Below are 24184 nucleotides of genomic sequence, written 5' to 3'. Positions count from 1 at the left end.
GACCCTTTTATGTTTTCATTTAGGCTGTATTATAACGTAGGAATGATCACAGCATTTCAGTGTCAACAAGGGTAGGCCTATCAGATTCTGATCACCTAAATATGGTTAGTAAGTGGTTGAAAAGTGGTTCTTTTAGATTTCTTGTACGCCTTTGTTAAAATGTAAGAGATAATGGAGCTTGGTTGGAGTGGTGGGACAGCTTGTGGCAGGCGTTCCAAATCCAAATGCAAAACTTGACAGGTATGACCCAGGTCATGCCATCAGGAATGACCTTTGTGATAATGATGATGTTCAGAGACAGTATTGTAATTTAAATGCACAGGCAAATATGCTGGCACTTAAATTTAGTATGTGCTCTTATAATGTTAAAATTGCATTCTTGAAAGCTTTTTGCACACCTCTGTACACTGCCCACTTGTGGTGCAGCTATAGTAAAGCTAAATTTAATAAGCTGCAAGTTGCATTTAATGATGCACTTCGAATTTTACTAAAGGTCCCTCCATGGACATATGCCAGTCAGCTGTTTGTGCAGAATGATGTGCCCACCTTACATGCTGTTCTTAGACATGCTAGAATGAAGAAAGTGCTTGGATTATAGATAATATTTATAGTCTTTCTCTGTATTGCCTTCTTGTTTTTGTGTGGCTTTTTTTTCTCTCTTATTTTTTTCTTTTTATATGGACCAAATTGTGAGTCTGAAATAAAGACTGAATTGAATTAAATTAGTTTGTTATAAAAGGCGCCAAATCTTGTGGATTGCTTCATATTTTAAGGGAAATTTAATAATCCCTCATGAGGAAAAAGATACATTTTCAATAGCTTCTAAATCTCGTGACCCAGTCACTTCAAACCACAGCTGAATATAATATTAATCAGTCAATTAAAATGAATGGATTGTCATTTGCTTCATTGCAGCTGGCAAAAGAGGGTTGTTTACTCAGGGCACAAAACAAGCCAGAACCGCCACTGTGCCAAAACACCCCAGAACAAAACACAACATCAGAAGCGTCTTTCCTGGGCTGAAGAATAAAGGAGCTGGTCTGTTGAGCAGTGGTCCAAAGTGCTCTTTTCTGATAAGCAAATTTTGCATCTCATTTGGAAATCAAGGTCCCAGAGTCTGGAGGAAGAATGGAGAGGCAACGATCCAAGACGCTTAAAGTTTAGTGTGAAGTTTCCACAGTTCATACACATGACTATACTCTTCAGATTGTCAACATTTCTGTATTCATAATCCAGTTTTTATTGATTTCAGGTGATATTCTAATTTTGAGTTTTCATTATAATGAATAAATGCTTGAAATATCTCACTTGTTATGTAATGAGTTTATATAATAGATTAGTTTCACTTTTTAAATGAATTACTGAAATAAATTAAGTTTTGCATAATATTTTAATGTTTTGAGTTTCAACTGTATGTTGCTACAAAAACAGCATCATAACACAATGATTGCAATCTCTGAGACTTGAAAGTCTTCCTCTCTTCAACATTACCAACATTCCTACAGTTTGTCAGCTGCTCCACCAGAGAAAATAAGATGTTGAACTTAATGCAAATGTTAAAAATGCACCCACCTCCTCTGCCCTGCCTCCTTTAGGATGATCAGACCATAATATAGCTCTTCTCACCACTTATAATCGATTATGCTTTGTTGCTGCATCGATGCAGAATCCTCCATGTCCGCATTGCGATTCATTGTAGAAATGATTAAATTCAACACCCCTAATTGGCGCACACAGCCTGCACCTCATGCATAATACATGGGGCCACAGGTGACACCTTCATTTGATCAAAACATCTTGGGCTGAAAGTTTTATTTCGTCAGTAAAAACTATTGTTTTGTCACATTTTGTTTCTCTGCAATCAGCTCTAGTGCATCATACCCAATATTCCAGTCATCTGCTTCTTATAGTAAGTGGGCTGCATACTGGTCAGAGGCATTTCCTGTGCCGGCCCCCACCTGTCTTATTTGCCAACGTTTTGTTATAAACAATTTGTTTTGGAACTTGGACTTACATCTTGTCACCTCCTCTTAAACTCATCTGCTGTTCTTGTGGTTTTGCTAATTGCATTTTAGCAAATACTCTTCCACCCTGAAGTCATTCTGGTGACATTTAGATTTCTTTGCTGGAGCTCAGCAATATAGATTTTTTTCCCTCGTCCACTAATATCTGTATCTTCATCAGGTCAAATTTCATTTTTGCATTTGCGACCTTCCTGCTCTGCTTCTAAACTTTCCATGGCAAAACCATAACATGCTCTGAGAGCTAAAAGTCCCCTCTTCCTCTCAAATATATCATTCTTCCTTTCAAAACTGCTCCTCTTCTCAAGTTTGGGGTTGTAGTTCAAATGAACTACACATTTGAGAGTGAAAACAATGAATCTGTCTTTCAAATCAAACAGTTACGCATTTGATTAACCCAAACCTTTCCATTTATAGTCACATATAAATATTAGAAATAATATTTAAATATCTAAATATATTGGAAGGACTATTTGTGGAAAAACCTAATACACCAGACAGACACCAGTGAACGTTGTTCTGAACATTTGTAGGCCAACAGCTTTATTTGTGTTTAAATCAGGGATCCAATCCTGCAGAGACGACTGGACCGTCACAGAATAATCAGCTCCAACTCCAGCTGAGTGTCTATAGATAAAAAAAAGAAAACAAAAGCATGACCGTATGTTTTACAGACGTTTCTGGTTTGAAGCTTCTCACAAGTTAAAAAATCTCAATTTTACGGTTGATGGTGAAACTTCCAAAAAGCCAGAAGCTGCTACTGATCTGGGTACCACACGCACTGCCTCTGATTAAATACAGACAACAAAACACAACGTTTAGGAATGTTAATACCACCGATTAAAAAAGAATGATAGGTATTTAAAAGTATATTCAGGAACAGAACTTACATAGTAAACGTCCCAGCTGGCACAACCTAAAAATGATCCATTAAGAACATCAAGTGAATATTTTACTCAATAATTCAACTCAGTGGTTTTAGTTGAGGATTGGATGTGAAACACTGGATGGAAAGTTCATACATTTTCTAATTTTCTTTTAAATACATTTCAGTGAGTTGTGTGACTGAAATAATAATACCATGGAATATTCACAATGCATGCCCAGTGACATTAAAAACCTACAAACCTTGTTAGAGCGATGGGAAGAAAATAAGTAAATAAATCCCAATAAGGATGGAGGATGGTTGTGTAAGAGTCAGTGTTTAAGGTCATTTGTTGTTCTTTAGACCAGCCTTTAATATCTCAAGCTCCCAAGATATTTTAGGGGTTCAGATTATAGTAAAAAAAAACAAAAGGGGGGGAGGGGGGGTATTTATTATTGATGTCAAAATCATCATTTTAATGCAAGAATATTAATCTGTGAACAACATGCCACATTAAAAATCTGAATTTAACATGATCTTATTTAAGTTTCTGATGTTTTTAAAGCTGTACATTTAGTATTTTTTACCATCAGGTGTCCAGAAATAAAGTTATTATGGGTGTCATTTTAAAAATCTCTCTCATCCTGGCGGCCATGACTGAAAAAGTTTGGGAACCACTGATCTAGACCAAAGACAACAATGACCCTCCAGACTGTTCTCAGACTCTGGGATGCTATGAGGCTGTATCAGTGCTCTAAAGGGCAAAAACTTCTTTACATTAGTGAGATGAAAATGAGATGTCCATGGCTTTTTAGTAAGAAAATATCAAATCCACATTTAGGAAGAAGAAGAGGGTACAGGTGGACGGGCTTGTTTAGAGATGGTGTGGAATGATGATAGGGTGATGAAAGTGAAATGAGACTTTATACTTACACCTGGCCAGGCTCACTCTGCTGTTAGCACAACGCGCATGGATGTGGCAGTCTGATGAAGTGAACAGATACTGTGTTTGTCCCTCATACAGATGAATAGCTGAGGGTAAGCGGAAGCCATACTGGTAATACTGATCAGGATGCATCACACAGTATCGAGCTTGACAAGGCGAAGAGAGAAAAACAAGAGATTTATCAAGAAATATCCTTCAACATTAACTTGTGTATACCTTTGCAGATGTGACCATTGGCTATCACTTTACATCACCTGACATTTAAAACTTTATATTTTACATACAGAATCATGTAAAATAAAACAAAAATCTCCCTTTTAATTAAGTTTTATTTATCAAAGCATAACTGAAAATTATTTGGTCCTTGTTGTAAAATTCAGGAAAATAAACCTGAAAATGACCAATAACATATTTAAACTAAGCTAAAATAACAGCATTTTCAAAACTACGCCCACCCTTTCTGCTTCCAGAGGAATTAAAAGGGTTTGTTTTAGAAGATGCTGCTAATCAAATACACTTAATTAATTGATCATCATCAGTGTGAGCTGAATTACAAAAGCAAATAAAATTTTGTCAGCTTGCAGCTCTGCAGCATTCAGGTGCATTATCACAAAGAGGAAAGACATCAGCAATGATCTCCATAGGGTAAACCTTTATAACCACATTTGATAATGTTTTCTTTTTTTTTAAATATTATTTTATAATATTTTTACTATGCAATTTAATTTACTATGATGCTGTCTATGTATAATGTATTTCTGTGTGTCTCAAGGTCTGCAGATGGAAATTAGCAAAGAGCTACAGCCTGTTACAAAACTATACAATTTTCCTTTGTGGTTAATGGTGATGTACATGGTCCCTGTTCAATTAACTAAACTAAACTAATTTAAACTAAACTAAACTAAACTCAGCTACACTGAAGAAACCGCTGTTGCTCTCTATCCATAAGGAGTTTCAAGATACTTTCCCAACGATTTGGAGGCATCGTTCTACAGCGAGAACAATTATTCCCAAGAGAAAAACACTTCATGCAAAGCTCAGAGAAACTGGAAAGCTAACAACTACATCTGTGACCCTACAGACCTCAGTCAGAATGTTAAATGTTAAAGCAATACTATAAACTCTTCCAAATGTGAAATATGGAGAGCTGTTTTATTTATAATTAATAACTAAATAAATACCAAAACTAATAAATATTTATTAAAATTAGTGCTGGGCAATGATTAAAATTTTTAATCGTGATTAATCGCATGACATGCTGCGATTAATCGCGATTAATCGCATCGTTACGCGCAAAATGTCTCTTTCCCTTAAAAAAAGGCCTACAGCTATACAAAGAAAATGCAGTAAGTTTTGGTTTACAAACACGACATCAGGGGTCTCCAACCTGCCACTCTGGAGCTGCAAGTGTGTCTCTGGACCTTCCACTATGCCTCTAAATACATGGCTAAAATATTTTTTTTAAATCTATCTTTCTTGTCATTAGGTTGGAAACCGTGGACTTTTTTTTTTCCTTTCTTTTACATCATTTTCCACAAATATCTACATTCCTTAGCAGAAAGTCTGTCTATCCTCTTTTTTTTTTATAAAGGTTTCATGTTTTTCTTTATTTTAAAACCTTAAAAATGGAAATAAAAATGTGGTTCTTCAAAAGTAACAAACATCCGTGTGGTATCCACAGAAAGTCCAGAATCTCAGCTACCAGCTCAGTAAAACCATTTCTATCACCAACAAACACAGTTAAGACAACAAATTATTTAAAGAGCAGCTACACAAAGTCTGAAAAATATGCAAACACAAATTATGTCTCCCCGTGTCCACCCCACGGCATGAACACAAACAAACGGCTCCTCTGAAAGCTCACATCTCACAGATTCCACAGCTGGAAGTTTCATCTCGATATGACCAAGATTCACCGAACCAGAGGCAGAAGAAGACCCGATTTATGCTGCACGTTTGTAAAAGTTAGAAGGCATGTCTTACCTTTGCTGTCTTGCATAAATTAAAACCGCATTTATTAAAAAATATAGTGAAAAAGTTTCCCGTCCAAAAGTTACGATGTTCTGTCCATCTGCATGTATTTTGACAAAGAGAAACGTTGGTTCTTTTTTTCTTCTTCCTGTTCTAGACAGAAAACATCTCTTTATTTTAATAAACCCGCTCTCTCCCGATCACGTCAGACATACCGCTGCAGCAGGGATATGGCTGGCCAGACCTGCCACAATTACACCACTAATCTGTCACGTTTCACCCAAAGAACGGCGAAAAAAACGTCGTTTTGTCAGTAAACACGGCGTTTTTTTCGCCGTAATAAAAAGCCGCGCCGTTAAATAGGTCTGGCCTGCCATAAAAGCCAGCGGCCAGCAAAAAAAAAAAAAAGGAAAAATTAACGCGCGATTAAAGAAATTAACGGCGTTAATTAAGTGTTGCGTTAACGCGCGATTAACGCGTTAACGTGCCCAGCACTAATTAAAATACAAAATAAATTTATATAATGTAAATTTTTAAATCATTAACTCATTTATTTCATGACACTTTTTGAATGATTTGATTTATTTATTATATTATTTACTCATTTATATATGTATTACCACTTTATTTATTTATTAATTTGTGTATTTATTCAATCATGTTCATTAATCTATTAATTGTTTTATACTTTTATTTATCTATTTATTTATTTTGTTGTTCAGACTATTCAGCTGTGTTGTTGTTTACCAATATCCTCTTAACTGCCTGCAAGACACTTTGACCTCTTTTGTCATCCCTCAGTTGATTCCTGATAGCACTGGATTTGACCGAAGGAGCTTAGTGGACGGCACACTTTGCTGTGATTGGTCAGCCAGGTTTCAGGATGAAAATTTACAGTTCACAGATAAACACACTCCTTTAAGATCTTTAAGGCTCCAGGAGATCTTTAAGGCTCTGGATGCTGTGGGGCTGTCTTGGTTGACATGCCTCTGCAGCGCCACATGGACATTAGGGACAGTGCCTCTGGACCAGCAGACTGGGGTGGTGGTTCCTTTCTTCAAGAAGAGGAACTAGAGAGTGTGCTCCAATTACAGGTGGATTACATGCCCCAGCCATCCTGGTTAGGTCTATTCAGGGGTCCTGGAGAAGAGGGTCCATTGGATAGTCGAACCTCAGATTGAGGAGGAACAGTGAGGTTCTTTTGTTTCAGCTGTGGAACAGTGGACCATCTCTACACCCTCTTCAGGGTTTTGGAGGGGCATGGGTGTTTGCTCAACCAGTCCACATGTGCTTTGTGGACTTGGAGTACAGTGCTTAACCATGCCCCCCGGGGATTTCTGTAAGGGGTGCTCAAGGAGTATGGAATACCAGAACACCAGTGCCAGAGCTCGGTCCACATTACCAGCAGTAAGTCTGATTCATTTCCAGTGAGGTTCGACTCCACCAAGGCTGCCCTTTGTCACAGATTGTGTTTATAATTTTTATGGACTAGATGCAGCTGAGGTGTGGAGGGATCCGTTTTGAGAGCCATGACCTCCAGCTGTCGCTGAAACAGTTTGGAGCCAAGGGTGAAGTGGTTGGGAAGACAGTGAGCACCTCCAACTCCAAGACCATGTTTGGTCAAGCATGGTGGTGGAGGGTTAATGATTTGCGCTTGGTTTGCATCCGCAGGACCTGGACACCTTGAGTGGATCATGAACTCTGCTGTATTCTGAATCAAATGTGAGGCCAACTAACAGCTGCATGTTGATCTAATGAACATCTTTCTCCTACTTTTTAATATGATTTCCTTATTATTTCATGTTATTTAGCATTGTCACTTTCTCTCTGTCAAGTGAAGTTGTGCGCATGTGTGTGCGTAGTGGCGTGCCGGTTGGGACACTCGTGGTAACCAAGGAAACAGGGCTGTGGACACTAGCTCTTGAAAAAAGAACTGTTGCTTTCACATTTCCCGTTCCGCATCCAGGGGTTATTGCTTTGTGGGCACCTGTGAGAGAAACAAGAGGGCTTCACAAAGAGAGTAGAGGAAGCCCTAGTAAGCGACTACACTTAAGAAAACAAGGCCAAAAACTCACAACCTGTGACTGACGATACTTACAAGCAACTGCAGAGAAAAATAAGTCCAACAAGCGGACCTTTCAACACTGCCCATGTCGTGCTGCATCACCGTTGTAAACGGGAAGAAGTTCACAGCTGCTGGCCAAACTGTGTTAATTTAGCTCGTAATGGACAAACACACAATAAGGTAGCGGTAACTTTATGTGTCTCTGTCACCAGACGACTGCAGCCCAATAGACTTACTGTGTCAAATACAAACCTGGATGAGGGAGAATTTTCTACAATTAAATGAAGACAAAACTGAGATTATTCTGTTTGGTAGCAAAGAGAAGAAGTTCAGCATTGATAAACACCTGGAGACTCAGGCTCCTAAAATCTCCAGGCAAGTTTGTAACCTTGAGAGTGTTGATAGACTCAGACCTGACTTTCAGCAGCCACATCAAAGCTTCACTAAGAAGCTTTTTACCAGCTCAGAAACATCAACAGAATTAAAAGTCTAGTCTCCCAGAAAGACCAAGAGAAACTCATCCATGCATTCATCTCCAGTAGACTGGATTACTGTAATGGTCTTTTAACAGGACTTCCTAAAAAGAGCATTAAACATCTGCAGCTCATCCAGAACGCTGCTGCTAGAGTTTTAACCAGGACTAAGAGATCTGAACACATCACACCAGTTATAAAACACTGGCTTACACTGGTTTCCAGTCAGTCACAGAATAGAATTTAAAATCCTTCTGATGGTTTACAAATCCCAGAACAGTTTAGGCCCAGAATACATCTGTGATATGTTCAGAGAACATAAACCTAGCAGAGCTCAGGTCAGAGAGTCCAGCCTAAACATGGAGAAGCAGCATTTAGCTGTTATGCTGCAAACATGTGGAACAAACTGCCAGTGGAGATTAAACTTTCACCAAAGTTTTAAAGGACATTTTAAAGTCCAGGTTAAAAACATTTATTTTTTTCATGCGCCTACACATGAAATCTGCACAGTAACTTATCAACTTATCCTGCTTATAATAATTTTAATGTAAGTTATAATTTTATTGTGATTCTTGCTGTTTGTTGCTGCCTTTTACTATTTCTTACCATCTGTAATGCTTTTAATGTTTTATATAAAGCACTTTGAATTGTCCTGTACATGAAATGTGTGATACAAATAAACTGCTTTGCCGTGCCCTGACTTTCCTTTTTTACATGACTGTATTGTTGTTACCTGGGCTGGGCTGGCGAGGTGTCAAGGTTATATCCTGCCTCTCGCCTGGTGGCAGCTGGGAGGGGCTTCTGTCCTGTGGCCCTGAACAGAAAGAATTGGATATAGAAAATTAATCAATGAATTGATGTATTACCAGTTCATGGTGAAAAAAAAAAAAAAAAAAAAAAAGAAGCTGACTATGTTTAAGAAACAAAATTGAAACAAATAGAGAATTTACCAAAACGCACATATAGATGTGGATTGGATTTGGAAATATTATAACTGCATATATTTATTGTGATAAAACAGTCTGATAATATTAGTTTGATCTGACTCTCATCTATATTTGTGGAATCACTTTGAACAAAAACAAAATAATAAAAGTCAAATGGCCACACTTAATTCTGATTTATTTTTATTTAAACTGTATTTAAATTTATTCCTCAATAAACGTCCATCGATTAATGTTTTGATTCAGGTAATATTCTATCTTCTGTCTTGCTGTGAACTTATTCTTCTCTTCATCTGCAGGTGATGATACTACTCCCTAACAATTTTATTTTTTCTAGCTAATGTATTGAATAAAGTAATTAAGTAATAATTATAAGACAGCCCTTTATCATTATCATATAGCTTTATAAGACATTAAATCTGACTCAAATGCACCAAAGTAGGTCATATAATAACAAAACTCCTTTATTCATAACTGATTGTGACCATCGAGTTTTCTCCTCCTCTGTTTCATTTGACCAATTTTAACCCTCTGTAACAGGTGGTAGATTTTTAGTATAAACATTATGGTTTTTGAGGTCTGTTGCATTCAGTTCTTCAGATGACAGTGAAATATTATCCCCCACGTAGACAGTTAAGATGATGTTTGAATACGGTATTAAAATAAAGAACATGGTCATGTAGATGTAAAAACATATAAATACATTACATGATGCATTAACGGGCACTTGGACATCTGAGGTTAGCACAGGTAAAGGTCTGTTTACACTGAATATTTGTAAGAATTTGATTGGCTTTTTTTGAGATGGCACCTAAGGGCACAGTCAGATGTTTTTGGGTGGCCCATGTAGTCCCCTACACTAGGCCACTTGCTTTGGCCCACCCTGTCCCTCATCAGGTCATCGTCTGGTTTATCCCACATTGGAGACAATTAGTTAATGTTAGCATAAAGCAAATAGCCTCATTCAGCTACTTTAGAAATGCAATCAATAAGGCAAAACCTAAACAAGCTAGAGGTCTGAAAGGACAGTTTTTATTTGAGGCAGTGACAGAATGCACAATCACTCTGACCAAACTCTGACAGAGATGATTTTCAAAGAGTTGGATTGATGATAACTGGGTTTCTGCTGTTTGGAGCGGGCGGTTTCCTAGCAGATCGCAAAATTCGGACACTGTCGGCGGTCACTGGCAAGCTGCCGGATTTCTGTGCTGGTGTGTGCCGAGCTATGAACAATCAGACTTTGGCGTTGCAGGAGCTAAATCGTAAACTGGAGGTTATTCAAGCTCTGAATGGCAAACTGGTTACGAGTTCTGAGCTTGTTCGTAAGGTGGACACCAACTTGGAGAAGTTGTCGGCTCGGCTGGATGGAAATTGACCCACAATTCGGATGATTGGAGTTGCCAATGGGACCACTGAGAGACTCAAGGCAGACGAAACAGCTCTGGCCTGAAACCAAAACAAATGCTGTTGTACTGGCCTTGGACGGCTGGTTAAAAAGCTCCCTGGAATGTTTTGTTGACGGATGCTCAGTCCCCCACCCTCCCACCACCCTCCTCACGGGCGATGGACTTTAACCTGGATCAGCCCTCAAGGATGCCCCACTATCATCAGGCGGCAGAGACTGTGATGGAGAACTGGGGCAAAGTTCATATGCTCACTTCTACGCACTCGCACGCATCACACTGAAGTACACCACTACAGATACACCTCCCCGTGATTCACTGCCTGGTTGTCCTTCCCCCCTCCCTGCACTCCCGGGTGGCGGGTTGATTGCTGCGTCTGCACTTGCTGCGATGGGAGCCCCCTGGGAGCCCCCTGGGAGCCCCCTGGGAGCACCCCACCCGCGCCGTGTTTCTGATGTTGTGAATGTCTGAGTTATGTTCTTTATGTACTGAGGAGTGTTTTTTGTATCTCAAAAGTGGGCCCTTAGGCCCAGTGTGGAGATGCCTTTTCTTTATCCTCTCCAGCTACATCTTACTCCCCTAATGTTACCTTTCACCTATATCTAAGACAAAGTAGCGCTGTAGAAACGGCTGCTGCCTCAGTATGCCTGATCCTGTTTGTGTATATGTTGTTGTTATTGTCTAGTCTTGGATGGGGTTGTACTGGAAACACAAATTTCCCTGAGGAATTCCAAAGGGATTAATAAAGTATTCTGATTCTGATTCTGAAGAGAGAAAGAAAGGAAAGAAAGGAGCAAACAACGCTATCTGCTGGTTGTGACACATAATTTTGTTATCCACCTTTTCCCCTCGCTGCACTATAACATTATTTTTTGGGTGTTTTTTACTTACTACATAGTGGGCTACCAAACCAGCTTCCAGACTTGCAAGTGAGTGTTTTGATGTTCTTGCTTTCAAATCCATCTTTACATTCAAACTGCAGCTCAGAATCTGAAGCAAACACATCCTGGGGTTCCTGATAAATGATGACTGCATGGGGAATTTTAGCAGGTTCTCCACATGCATCAGCTTGTTCTGAAAAAAGAGAGAAAGAAAAAAAAAGCGTAACTTTTATCATGACAAAAAACTAAAGACTGTAAGCTTGGAAATAAGCTGAAATCTGGCATACTTACTTTCACACACAGGCAGAGAAGACCATCTTCCATTCATACATCGAGCATTGGAGGAGCCGTGTTTCAGTTCATATCCTTTGTGACACGTTACTGTAATCATGTCATTTTCTTCATACCAACGTTTTTGGCATGTCCCATGAGGGATTGTTGGTTGAAAGCAGGAGTTTTCTTCTGAGAAAAGAACAACTTAAAGGTCAAAGGTCCCTTTTTGTGACTAATTTGTCTGTTTATTTAATCCTCAGAGAAAAATCTGATGTCAGCTGACATAAAATCCTGTGACTATTGACTCATTAATGCCTGTGTATCATATTTAATATTGGAAACAGTCTCTGAGCCATACTGTATAATCATAAAGTGAAAACCCATGCAGTAATTATCCAATTGGTGTCAGCATCCTGCAAGGCTTCCGCTCCTTCCCTAATTTGGAGGAGAGGCGGCGTCTTCAATCTAGGCTGCACAGCTGAGGCTCATTCCGATTCATCAGAAGACAGCATAAAGACTCCTTTATTTCTCCCATTATTTCTTCAGTCAGATATTCAAGGGTTAAACAAGACGATTTTTTACATTACCAAACACAAAATAATACAGTTTGGACTTTTGGATTTTCAAAAACAATTTATCTGTGCTGAGCATTCTAGCAATTGAGGACCACATTTACTCACTGGACACTTTATTATTAAACCTGTTGTTATTATTAAACTGCTTGTTAACAAAAATCAGAAATATCTAATCAGCCAATCACAAGCCAAATGGCAGAATTCAATTATTCATTCATTATCTGTACTGCTTTGTCCAATATGGATCGCGGGGAAGCTGGAGCCTAACCCAGAATTTAACAGGTGAGAGGCAAAATGAAATTAAAACCAATATTTCAGAATAATTCCCACCAACAGATATGTTGGAGTGTGTACATTTGAATTATTCTGATCCAAATCATGCCTTATAATTGCTACCAGTCATTTCCTTCATAAAAATCAGTTGAATTCTAAAAAAAAAAAAAAAAAAATTAAATGAAAAAATAGGAACGAGCCAGTCTTTTAATTGGCACTTTGAAAGGAATAGCTCCCCAAGCTCCAGCTCCCTTCAAAGAGCAATAAATTCCATCTCTACTGAGGAATGTTTCCATCACCTTGTAAAATCAATGACACCAAGAATAAAGACAGTTCTGAAGGAAAAAGATGGTCCAGGTGTGATCATGGTGGACCTGATAAAGTGGCCAGAAAGTGTACGTTGAATACTGTAGCAATTATAAACTACGTCCAATACCTTTAACTAAACAGAACCATATTAATGGTGAATACTTATAGCAAAGTAAACTTTTTTTTATCAGGTTCTTCTTTAAAAAATTAAATTCTGTATTAAAAAAGCAAAAAGTCACAAACAGACTGATGACTTACTCACACACTGAGGTTCATGAGACCATTTTCCATTCTGACAGCTGCTTGTTGCCCACCACCCCTCTGCCACTGGCTTACGTCCAGCATCGCAGGCATAAATGAGCGTTGCTTCATGAGGATACTCGTTTTGTTCAGGAATAAAATAACCTCCTTCCAGAGCAGGAGGAGCACAGGGATGTGCAGCTATCTGTGCTGAAACTGAGACAAACAAATGAGCCCTACAATGAAAGAAGAATCGATCCTCTCAGGTAGCAGAATCAAAGGTTCTTACCACAGAACACTTCAAGAAGCCAAGCCAGAAGCACAAATCCAAGATATCTCACACACATTTTTCCAGAAATTCAAATTTCAGACTGAAGCAGAAAACTCTGCTCCGACCAGGATGAGTTCAAAAGTCTGGAGGGTAAATTTGCCAAACTGAAGTAATAATGGGCAAGATCACTCTGACATGACATTGTTCTGCAAATATTCAACAGATCAATATTTACAGTGCTAGAAACACTGGAACAATATGATAATACTGCAGTTAGTTTTCACCCTGTCTTTTCCTCCTTTACATATTTTATTCTATTTAAGCTATACAGGAAGATTAGATGAATATATATTTTTTAAAAGAGTGCACTTGTTAACACTAGAAGTGTTAGGATAGGACTTGTTTTAGCTGTAGATTGCCATGATAATATAAGTATTCGTCTGATTCTTTTATATTTTAAGGTTAAAGAGGATGTACTGTATGTCCCCTCAAAGGAGAAGGGGGGCGCTGTTCACTTTTCCGAAGTGAGCGACTCCTGACGGTTCAGGTTTTTGAGGGACCCTTAAGCCAAAGAGGACTTTCTGTCCCCACTTTGGACAGACAATAAAGTTCCATCCATCCATCCGTCCGTCCATTCATCCATCCACCCATCCATCCATCCATCCACCCATCCATCCTTCCATCTATCCATCCTTCCATCCATCCATCCTTCCATCCATCCATCTATCCAGGTTGCCATAAAGAGGAAGACTTTTGCACAGGCTGGTGGGATTTGTAGTTGCAGGTTAATAAAAGCCTGTGACCTCCACAGAACGGGATCTCTTGTGTCCGTTATCAACTATTCAGCTAGGCGAATCTCACAAAGCTCGGGTACAGTGTCTTTCCACACCACTGTCTCCTCAACCACTGCCGTCGTGCACAAAGCGTGCACATGGGTGACATGGCAGAGAGGAGGATGCAGCATTTGAAACAAGCAGGACAGAGCTGCTGAATGCAGTCAGCAACTCCAGCAAATCATCTGCATCCATAAAATAAACAAAAAATAAATTCAAACCATTTCACGTAGAAAATCATTTTCCCTACAAAAAGATAATTGAGTACTTTCACTCCAAAATTCAGGTCAGACTCTGAGATAATCAGCTGACTGTATTTACCACAACAATAAAATATTCAGCTTGTTATGTCCCAGTTTAGTTACATTTCAGTTTATACACATTAATGCACGATAAATTCCCTGGTTTTTATGTTTCACGACATAGAAAGGAATAAAGAAGAAAGGTAAGCGTTGGTTGGGAGAGGAGTGGGGGAGCAAATCATAACCTTTTGTCATTCCTAAGAAAATACATTGTTATGCTGGACAAGCAACCATATGAATGAGCATTCAATGTTTTTAACTAACTCATTGTTTTATTTACATTTTTGGTACATTATCTGTTGTGATGATGGCATGGTGACTTCTCTTCACATAAACATGTTTACAGTGCATGCTTATGTTTATTTTGGCAGTGGACAGAGAGCTAAGTGGATCTAATGTTTACAAAAGGAATATTTAGAACAAAGATATTCATCAGTGCAGATTTCAACTCATTTCTGTGAGTTGCAGAGTCAAAAGCCTGTGTAGAGTACTGTCTGCTGTTTGGGTCAGAAAATCTGCCTGAGTACCTGATTTGTCCAGTAAGTGAGGTGATTAAGTGAGGTAGAGGGAGGGGGGACTGCAGGAGAAACTGAAAATCCTGGGACTTCTTGTGTTAAAGTCCCATTTTTTTCTTGTTCATTTCTCTTCTAAAATGTGGAGAAAGTTAAATCTTCATGTAAAATCAGCAAATAGAACATCTTTTTTTTAGTTGTTTAAATTCTGTAAAAGTACAAATTCAGCTTCAGGGTCCAGATTTAATTTATTTCCAGGAATGATGTGTTAACATGTCACTGTGGCCTGTAAACACTGGCAGGTCTGACAGAAGCTCAGTTTACTTCATACTAACAAGAAAAAACTGACTGATACACACCTGTGTCTCTTCTTGGAGTCTACATTCACATTGCAGGTCTTAACACTCAAGTGCAATTTTTTTTACTGAAATCCACATTTTTTTGTGTGTTCATTCACATCACCATATCAACGTGACCTTCATCACATTCAAATGTGAACAGTACGTAACCGAGAAGTTGACATGCATGCGCAAAGGAACACGCAACGTCATGCAGTGCGTAGTGTTTACAGAAGTAAATATGGATGCTTTGCGTGTTTTTGTATCAATTTGGAAGTACTTGCACAGTCAGAACCAACAAAATTATGCCCGACTCATGAATGAAATTATCCAATATTGTGATGATTTGATATTGGACTGATTCCCTTCCACCGGGGCAGAATTGTGACGTCTCATTTCTGTGATGTCAGAATCAGACCGTTCAGACTGGATATGTATCTGATCGAGCAGCACAAATAAAAGTAGCATGGGTCGGATTTAAGAAAACAATCAGATTTGTGCTATTCAGACTATCATTTAAAAAATCTGATATGAGTCACATAAGGGCAAAAAAGAATTGAGCTGAAGATGAATGGACCTCAAAAGTAGAACAGGAGGCAGAAGTTCCAGCTAACAGGCCCCTATCTATGGCACCAGCACTAGTTTGGGTTCAGGAAACAGACACTCTCTATGCCAAGGGTGCCCAAGTTCGGTCCTCGAGATCTACCATCCTGCAACTTTTAGATCCAACCCTTCTCCAACAGACCTGAATCAAATGTCATCTGCACGTTGTTCAGCACTGCAGAGACCTGATAACGAGCCAGTCATTTGATTCAGGTGTGTCTTTAAACTTTCCTGATAGTTAGGGCTGGCTTGATGACCCTTAGCCATCCATTTAGTTCTGCTGCTGTAGGCTGAGGCTGCTGGAAGACATCCTAGCAGGACGTCCTCCATGAAATTTTCTCCCTTCAGTTTTTATTTTCCACATATAAATATATGACATTATCATTATCTTGTGTTTCTCTTTTTCTTTCGGCGCAGGTATCGCTGGTTCAGAGTTATGGTGCTTGTTAATTGCTCCTTCTAGTCCTCCTTCTTGGAAGGTGTCCATCCTTCCTGGTTTTGGTTCTGCTGGAGGTTTTTCTTCCTGTTAAAAGGGAGTTTGTTTTTTTTACTCCACCGTCTCCTCATGCAGCTCAGGATAGATGAATCAAAGAGTAGACTCAATACACTCTGTTGGTTTCATTAGCTAGGCTATTATTTTTAATGAACTGGTTTATATGAACACTGGTATTATAAAGTGGATTATTGTGGATCATGTAGTGGATTTCGTTTGATTGGATTATAATTGATGTGGTCCAATTAGGTTCACACTGTCTTCTCGATTATCAAGTCTCCATTTTCTTTTTTGTCAGAATGATGAAAAAAATGTTTATTTTATTTTTGACACTTCCTCAGAAGTGTCACATGAGGTTACTGTGACGTGTCTTATCAGCTGTTTCTGCGGGCATGCCAGACAGTGGGGGACAACCACGCCCCTACTGTCTGGCCCCCTGCATAGGACCGCATCTCTGATGTTTGATAAGGCACTGATTCCCAACCCTGGGGGTCCCAGGGCTCCACATTCATGTCTTCACAGATGTCCTCTACAGACATCTGTGCAAAAACAAATCCTTGTTGCTCGGTGGTTGTGCAGAGCATTCTCTGCCTTTTTCAGGACATCAATTGCAGTGTCGACCTGCATTGTCTGGGATCGCATCATCTTCCTGACATGCTGTATTGTGCTAAGTATGTCATACCAGACAACTGTGCAAACACTGAATTGGTAGGATCCCACCTCCTCCGATAGAGACTGTGCCTCAGTCTTGATGACAGGGTCTTTTGTGTTGTCCCTGACTTCAACAAGTGCGTCCCTCACAGCTGCCTCCTTGTATCTTATGGGCTCCACGCTCTTTACTTTGCTTTCCCACCTTGTGTCAGTCCACATTTTCAAAGTGAGACTTAAATGTTTTATAAGATTGCCCATCTCTGTGTGGATGCTAAAAAAAAGGTTGTAAAGTTTTTGCAAAATGCCAAAATAATTTGTGGCATCTCTTGAGGACTTTGCAGCATCAGCAACAAGAAGATTTAAGGTGGGTGCCCCACATGGCGCAAACAGAGCTTTTGGATTTATTTGTAGGAGCCTGGCCTGTACACCCTTGTTCTTTCCTTGCATGTTGGCCCCGTTGTCATATGCTTGGCCCCTACAGTCCTCAACAGCAATCCCCAACTCCTCAAGTTTTTCAAAATGATGGCTGCTAGATGCTCACCTGTGGACTCCTCTGCCACTAGAAACCCCATAAAAATGCTCCTTAATACAGGGCTTACCTTCCAATGAGACCACTCTTATTACGACAGATAGTTGCTCTGCGTGGCTGATGTCTGGCGTGCAATCCAAAATTATTGAAAAAAACTAGACTTTTGATGTCATTGTCCATTACTGAAATAATATGGCTGCTCATGAAAATGTGTGATTTCATTTTGCGTTCACTTTCCCAGGTAACTGGGGTAAGGACACTTTTTGGGCTCTGTCAATATGATCCTGACTGGGTCAAACTGGGCCATTAATTCTACTTCCTTCCAAAAATTTCCATTTGAGGGTATGTCGTCTTAAAGCTAGATTTGTCACTGATAGAGATTTTACAATAGCAATAAGGTGTGTTAGTACCTCTCTCCATCGATTTGTCTCAGCTTCCTTTCTCCTTTTTTAATCCTAACACCTAATTCTTTCCAGATTTTCGTGCAGTGGATATGTTGTGGGCTATTGTCATGAGAGGTGCGCAGAGAACTTGAGTGCTTCCAGTCCAGGCTTGCAACAAACACAGAAGAGGCTGTTGTTTTTTTCTGAATACACCAACTATGTTCTTTGTAGTCTTTCTCCACTAACTAGTGTTTTCTTGAAGAATTGGTGATGACAACTTCTTCCATCATGGTTATTCCGAGGAAAAAGAAAGGTAGATGGTAGCTCAATTGGTCCTCTGACAGCCAACTGTGTATGAATCCTGTCAGTCATGACTGAAGGCCAGTTAGCTGGGTAAGTGGGCAGTTGTTGCGTTTCATCCTCAGTCTCTGAGCCCACAAGAGTAGAATTTGGGGGTTCGTCGGTTAAAAAAGGCACATATATGCACAGTACAAAATTGTTTGCAGAAACTGTAGAGGTGTTGTGGATTTTTTTGTGTACATGGTGACTGACACTGCATTATTAATATTTTATGTTTATGTACATACCTGATGAATCTTGCTCAGATGAACCAGATGTTTCAACATTTGAGACTGTGGAAATGTCTGGCCATGTATCTGATTCTTCCTAAATAACTTCTGGAGTGGTCTCCTCCTGCATGACTGAGGTGGAGGTAGATGGCTGAAGCTTATCATTATCATCTGGTTGTTCACCCACAAGTGTTTCCAAATATTTAAGAAGTGTTCCTTATATGAATAGAGAACACACTAATTTACACAAATATAACAGTAAAGGGATATACTAGCAGTGTTTATTTGATGCATCATGGCACTTCAGACTACAAGTTAAAGATCCAACACCAAGTATAACTGCCTGTAATGTGCTATTTATACAACTGTGATAATGTGACAGCAGGCACATCATTATGTCATGTCAATTTTATAAAGACCTGATTGGAATAACCAGTATATACAATGTGTTAACAAATTAAAACTAAGGGTGGGAATAGCAAATATTAAACTATATTTCATTTGCTAATGTAAATGCATGTGCAAATTTACTGTTAATTAACTAAAAGTAGAAAATATATTTAACAGATGCAAGTAGGCCTCACTTGATTCCCACATTTCTGTGCATCGACAGGTAACTTGTGGAATTTGCATGACAGATTGTAGCGACTATCTTGTCCTTTCCTTTATTAGTCGCTCTGGGTACAGGGGATCCTGGTTATAACGCGCTTTAATGAAACAATGTCCAGACGATAAGGTATATTCGGGTTAGCTCCCGTTTATTGCATGAAAGAAAATGATGACTTGAAGTCCGGGATGGCGGTATACGGCAACAGGTGGAAAAGATGAAGATGGAGGTCTAACGAAAGGTGATGCTAAGATGGTAAACTATGTCCAGACATTAAGTTGTTTTTGCATACGTTTAGCGTAAATATAGCGGTAAAAAACCGTGTGACCTCCCGTTACCCAAGCACCCCGCGCTCTGCCGTCTCCACCCTTATATGCCCTTCCCCTCCACCCCGCCACCAATAGCGGAGGGGAATTCAAGTCACCTGTGCCGTTCTTAATATAAACAAATAACCACCACCGTGATGAACCTGGACCGAATAAGGAAAATGAAAGAATGGCTCCTACACACCGGCCCCAATTGTGTAAACAGCGCAATTCACCCAATACTACAAAAAAGGAGCCATAAAGATACCCAACACCATAAAAGAACCCTTAATGGGTATAGTCCCAAGTCTTTCTTCTTCTTCTGGCGTTGCTCCTTTCAAACTTCTTCAAGCAGAAGGAAGATCTTGGAGACTGGTCTCTCCAGCTGTCCAGTCTTCGCCTTTAGCTGCACGGCTCGCAAAAGTCCGTCATTATCCGGGTAGGTATTAATAATCTTTCCCAGGTTCCAGGAACCATAAGGAGTAGTGTTTCTGTCAGGGCTTCCTGAAGATGTTCTTTGTGCTTATCTAGTTCTTTCTTTATTTAAATCCTCTTCATCTGAAAGCTTGGTTTTGGCGAACAGCTCCTCTTCATGTTTTTTGCTGTCTGCTTTACTCAAGAGGCTGTTAACGTTATCTAGCTCTGCCTGCATCTTGGTCCTCTTTTCAGCGAGCTCATGTCTCTGTCGCTCACTTTCTCCATGCTTGACCTGCAGCTCTTGAAGTTGGGTTTCGGCCTTTTTGCGGCAGTGCTCAGAGTCTCCTTTGCTTTGTGTCAGCGTCTTCAGCTCAATCTTGAGCTCATTCCACTCGCTCTCCAGGGCCTGCTTGACTTTCTCCCTTGATGCCTTGTTTCTTTTGGCCTGCTCCAGCTGTTCATTCAGCTCCTCAAACGCTTGGTTGTGTTTTTGTCTCATGTCGGCCATCTGCTGCTCGTGAGCCATGGCCTCTTCCTCCAGAGTCCCTTTCAGCTGAGCGACCTCCATCTCACGTTTGGACCTCAGCTCTTGTTGAGCTGCAGTGGTATCCAAAGTGTCTTCCAGCTCAGTCTTGAGGACCTCCAGCTCCTCTCCCAGGTCCTCCTGGAGTTCAGAGATCTGGGCTTCCAGCGCTTTGATCTTCTTCTGGGCTGTGTTCTTTGCGGCAGCTTCCTCCTCAATCCTGGCCAGTGCAGCGAGGAGTTCCTCCTCCTTCTTGGCCAGCTGAGCTCGCAGCTCAGAGATCTGAGCCTGCAGGTCTGCAATCCAGTCATGCAGCTCAGAGATCTGAGCCTGCAGGTCTGCAATCCAGTCATGCAGCTCAGTAGGGTCGCCCTCAAGTTTACGCCGGTTCTTCTCCAGCTCTTGACGCATCTTCTCCTCTTTTCTCAGACGATCCTCCAAGTCTGTGATCATGGCTTCGTGTTTATTCTTGAGCTTCTGCAAGCTTTTGAACTTCTCTTCCTCCTCTGCCATGTTAGTGGTGAACTCAACGATCCTCTCCTCCAGCAGTTTCTTCTCCTTGTTAAGTTTGCTGTTCTGGTCCTCCAGCACCCTGACGTCCTCCTCCAGTTTCTTTAGTTTTGCATCTGTGGTGACCTTCTCCATCTGCAGCTTCTGTCTGGTTTCTTCCTCCTCCTCCAGCAGCTGCTCCAGATCTTTGATGTTCTGCTGCATTGTTTTCCTCTCATTTTGCATCTGGGAGACCCCGTCCTCCTCTTCTTCCAGGCGAGACTCCAGGTCGTGCAGTATGTCCTCCAGCTCCTGCTTCTTGAGGGCCAGACGGGCTCTCATCTCCTCAGCCTCGGCACACAGCTCCGTCTCGGCTTGAAGCTGCTCCTGAAGAGCCAGCTTCTCTGCAGTCAGCTGTTCCTGCTTGGCATCATATTCCTTAAGCTGCTCCTCAGCCTGCAGTTCTTTCTCCTTCACGCTGACCAGCTCCTCTTCCTTAGCCAGCATTTCCTCCGCCTGCCGAGACACTTGCAGCAGAGGCTTCATCTTAGTGAAAAGCCTCCACCACTGCCAATTCCTGAGTTTGAGGTATGCTGAACAATTTCGCTGGATGACTTTCATGGCTGTCAGCTGCTGCTGTCTCTTGGCAAAGGCTTTGTGAGCCACGTATCCTCTGCACAAGGCCTTGAAGTTGATGATCACATCAGTGATCTTCATGTCCCTCTCCTCCTCCAGGTGGGCCAGGACTCCAGTCCTGAAGAACACTTTACTTTGACCGATGCGGTACAGATTCGAGTCTTGGGATACAAACAGCTCCTCCAACTTGGCAATGGAAATTCGATTAGCGTAGACAGTCTGACAGCCTTTCTGCCCACCATTTGCGCTTCTTAACGGTCCGTTTATCACCCACCCTAATAGTGTCTTTACGGCGTAAGGTCCATTGTCTCTGCTGTTAATAATCTCCCATGGCTCTAATAGCTTTGACGCATTTGTTCCGATCAGAAGACCCACGTCTGCATCCAACTTTGGAATTTTAATGGATTTCAAATATTTCCATTTATCTATGTCCTGCTGCCGGGGAATGTTACTCTGTGAAACGGGAATACTTTCTTGTGTGTAAACTTCTGGCAGCTCTATAAATTGGCTTCCCCCCAACTCAGCGACCTCCAGTCCTACTACGCGCTGGCTGGCAACCCTTTGTTGCTGACCCATAGTATGGAGCATGAGGTTAGTTCTGATACCTTGTAAGCTCAACTGAGTCATAAGGGTTTTGGTAATGAATGTAGCTGTACTGCCTGGATCTAAGAAAGCATAAGTTTGCAGCACCTTATTCCCCTTCCTACATCTAATCTCAACAGGAACGATTGAAAGGGTATAATCTTGGTCTCCGGCCCCGGTACATGCACCAACCTGGTGAGACACGAGTGCACTGTTCGCGGTTGTTCCGGATAACTTGTCCTGCCTTTCTTTACGCTCTATATGCAGAACGGTAGGATGTTTTAAACTACATATATCACAGGTAAGACGACTCCTGCATTCCTTGCTGATATGACCAACCTTCAAACACCCAAAGCATACTCCCTTTCCCTTAAGGAGTTCTATTCTCTCCCTTTGAGAGATCCTATTTAATTTGGGACATTTTAATACAGCATGAGGTTGTTCGCAGCAAATACAGACTTCCGAAGAAGAGCTCTTTAAAGTTGTCATCTGTCCTTGTTGCCCGTGTGTCAAGTTAGAAAGGTCTGGATCTTTGTTAGTAGTTATAATCGATGTTACAAAACTACTATTTTTTACAGTGTTCTTAAATGGTATCCTGTTTTTGTGTGTACCTCTTATTACAGGGCTTGGCTTAACGTCCGAGATGTCTCCGAATAGAGGATGAGACAAAACCTTCACTTGCTTCTCAAGAAAATGGACTAAGTCTGTAAATGTTGCTCTGAAGCCTCGCTGTTCCTGTATTTCACAAGCCTTTGTTCTCCATCGTTCACGCAGCTTATAAGGCCACTTCGAAATAATTTGCCGCATATGAGATGGAACGTTCAGCTCCTCCAAGTACTGTAGCTCAGCCATTGCATTACAGCATCCTCGTAAAAATAAGGCTAAGTCCTGAAGCGCTTGCACGTTTTCTGATTTTATATCCGGCCAGGTGAAGATCTTATCCATGTATGCGGTAGCAACGTGATGTTCGTTCCCAAACTGCTCACATAAAAGTCTTTTAGCTCTTTGGTAGCCTTCTTGTGGTGGCATATGCATACAGCTTCTAACCAGTTCTCTTGGCTGACCTCTGGTATACTGCTCCAAATAATATAAACAATCCGTATAGCTGTTAGTCTTTTCTTCTACACCGTGCTGAAATGCTGTCATAAATGAAATGCACTGCAACGGATCACCGTCAAACACTGGAATATCGCGTTGAGGCAAAGTGGATGCTAACTGCTGCTGTACCAGCATTGATGTTAATTCATTCTGCTTTTGCATGATGTCGCGGAAAGCATTGTCGGCTACAGCAGAAGCTTGCGACTGGGGAGTTTGTTGTGGCTGTGAAACTGCAGGTTGACCAGAACTGACATTAGATATTGGAAACTTGAGTATTGCCTGGGCCTTTCCTGTATCCAAACCGTCTTTTAACTGTGGGTTGGTTTTAACAGTGACGTTTAGGGGATAGTGATGATGTAATGGTTGATTTCTCTCACATGATGTTACATTGCCAAAGATTTTAGGCCTCGTGGCTGGTGCGGATGTTAAAGGCGCCGTTACACTCTGGCAAACAGTAGAGGTAATATTTTTCGGCATAAACGCTTTCGCTTGCGGGTCCAATCTTTGCTCTTTAAGCCCTTTATTGAGATAAGAATTCATCCCATCAGAACTTGAACTTCTTCCAGTACTAATGTTCTCCAATACAGACAAGCGTGCTGCAGCGGCTGCTATTTGTGCATCTAATTCTATTTGCTCCTTCTGTTTTCTTATTTTATCCACTTCCAGTTTATGTCTTTCCTCTTGTTCCTCCAGCTCGTGTTTTAATTTTAAAGCTGCGGCCTTTGCTATCAAAGCTGCTTGATCAGCCATAGCTAATTTACGGGCCGAGGACATGCTTGACCCGGACATAGAACTGCGCTTATT

At 40.7% G+C, this 24184-nt stretch overlaps 1 protein-coding gene across 2 annotated transcripts; it reads right to left on the bottom strand.

The window, feature by feature from the left end:
- Positions 1-2541: 2541 nt before the first annotated feature.
- LOC121643908 (complement factor H-like) lies at positions 2542-13674 on the bottom strand. 2 transcript variants are annotated; one of them, XM_041991513.1, is made up of 9 exons: positions 13529-13673; positions 13258-13455; positions 11861-12031; positions 11580-11762; positions 9075-9155; positions 3820-3978; positions 2912-2937; positions 2744-2808; positions 2542-2648 (listed from the first exon to the last, which is right to left on the bottom strand). In XM_041991513.1, the coding sequence occupies exons 1-8, from the start codon at positions 13584-13586 to the stop codon at positions 2779-2781; spliced, it is 906 nt and encodes a 301-aa protein (XP_041847447.1). In that variant the 5' UTR covers positions 13587-13673; the 3' UTR covers positions 2542-2648; positions 2744-2778. The 2 variants fall into 2 exon arrangements, with proteins under 2 accessions (XP_041847447.1, XP_041847446.1); XM_041991512.1 differs by lacking the exons at positions 2542-2648; positions 2744-2808; positions 2912-2937 and having other exon boundaries at positions 3510-3978; positions 13529-13674.
- Between the last annotated feature and the right edge of the window lie 10510 nt (positions 13675-24184).

Source organism: Melanotaenia boesemani, chromosome 8 (genome assembly GCF_017639745.1).
Source record: "Melanotaenia boesemani isolate fMelBoe1 chromosome 8, fMelBoe1.pri, whole genome shotgun sequence".
In the NCBI taxonomy this organism is placed as follows: domain Eukaryota; kingdom Metazoa; phylum Chordata; class Actinopteri; order Atheriniformes; family Melanotaeniidae; genus Melanotaenia; species Melanotaenia boesemani.
This window is presented reverse-complemented; position numbering and strand designations above follow the sequence as displayed.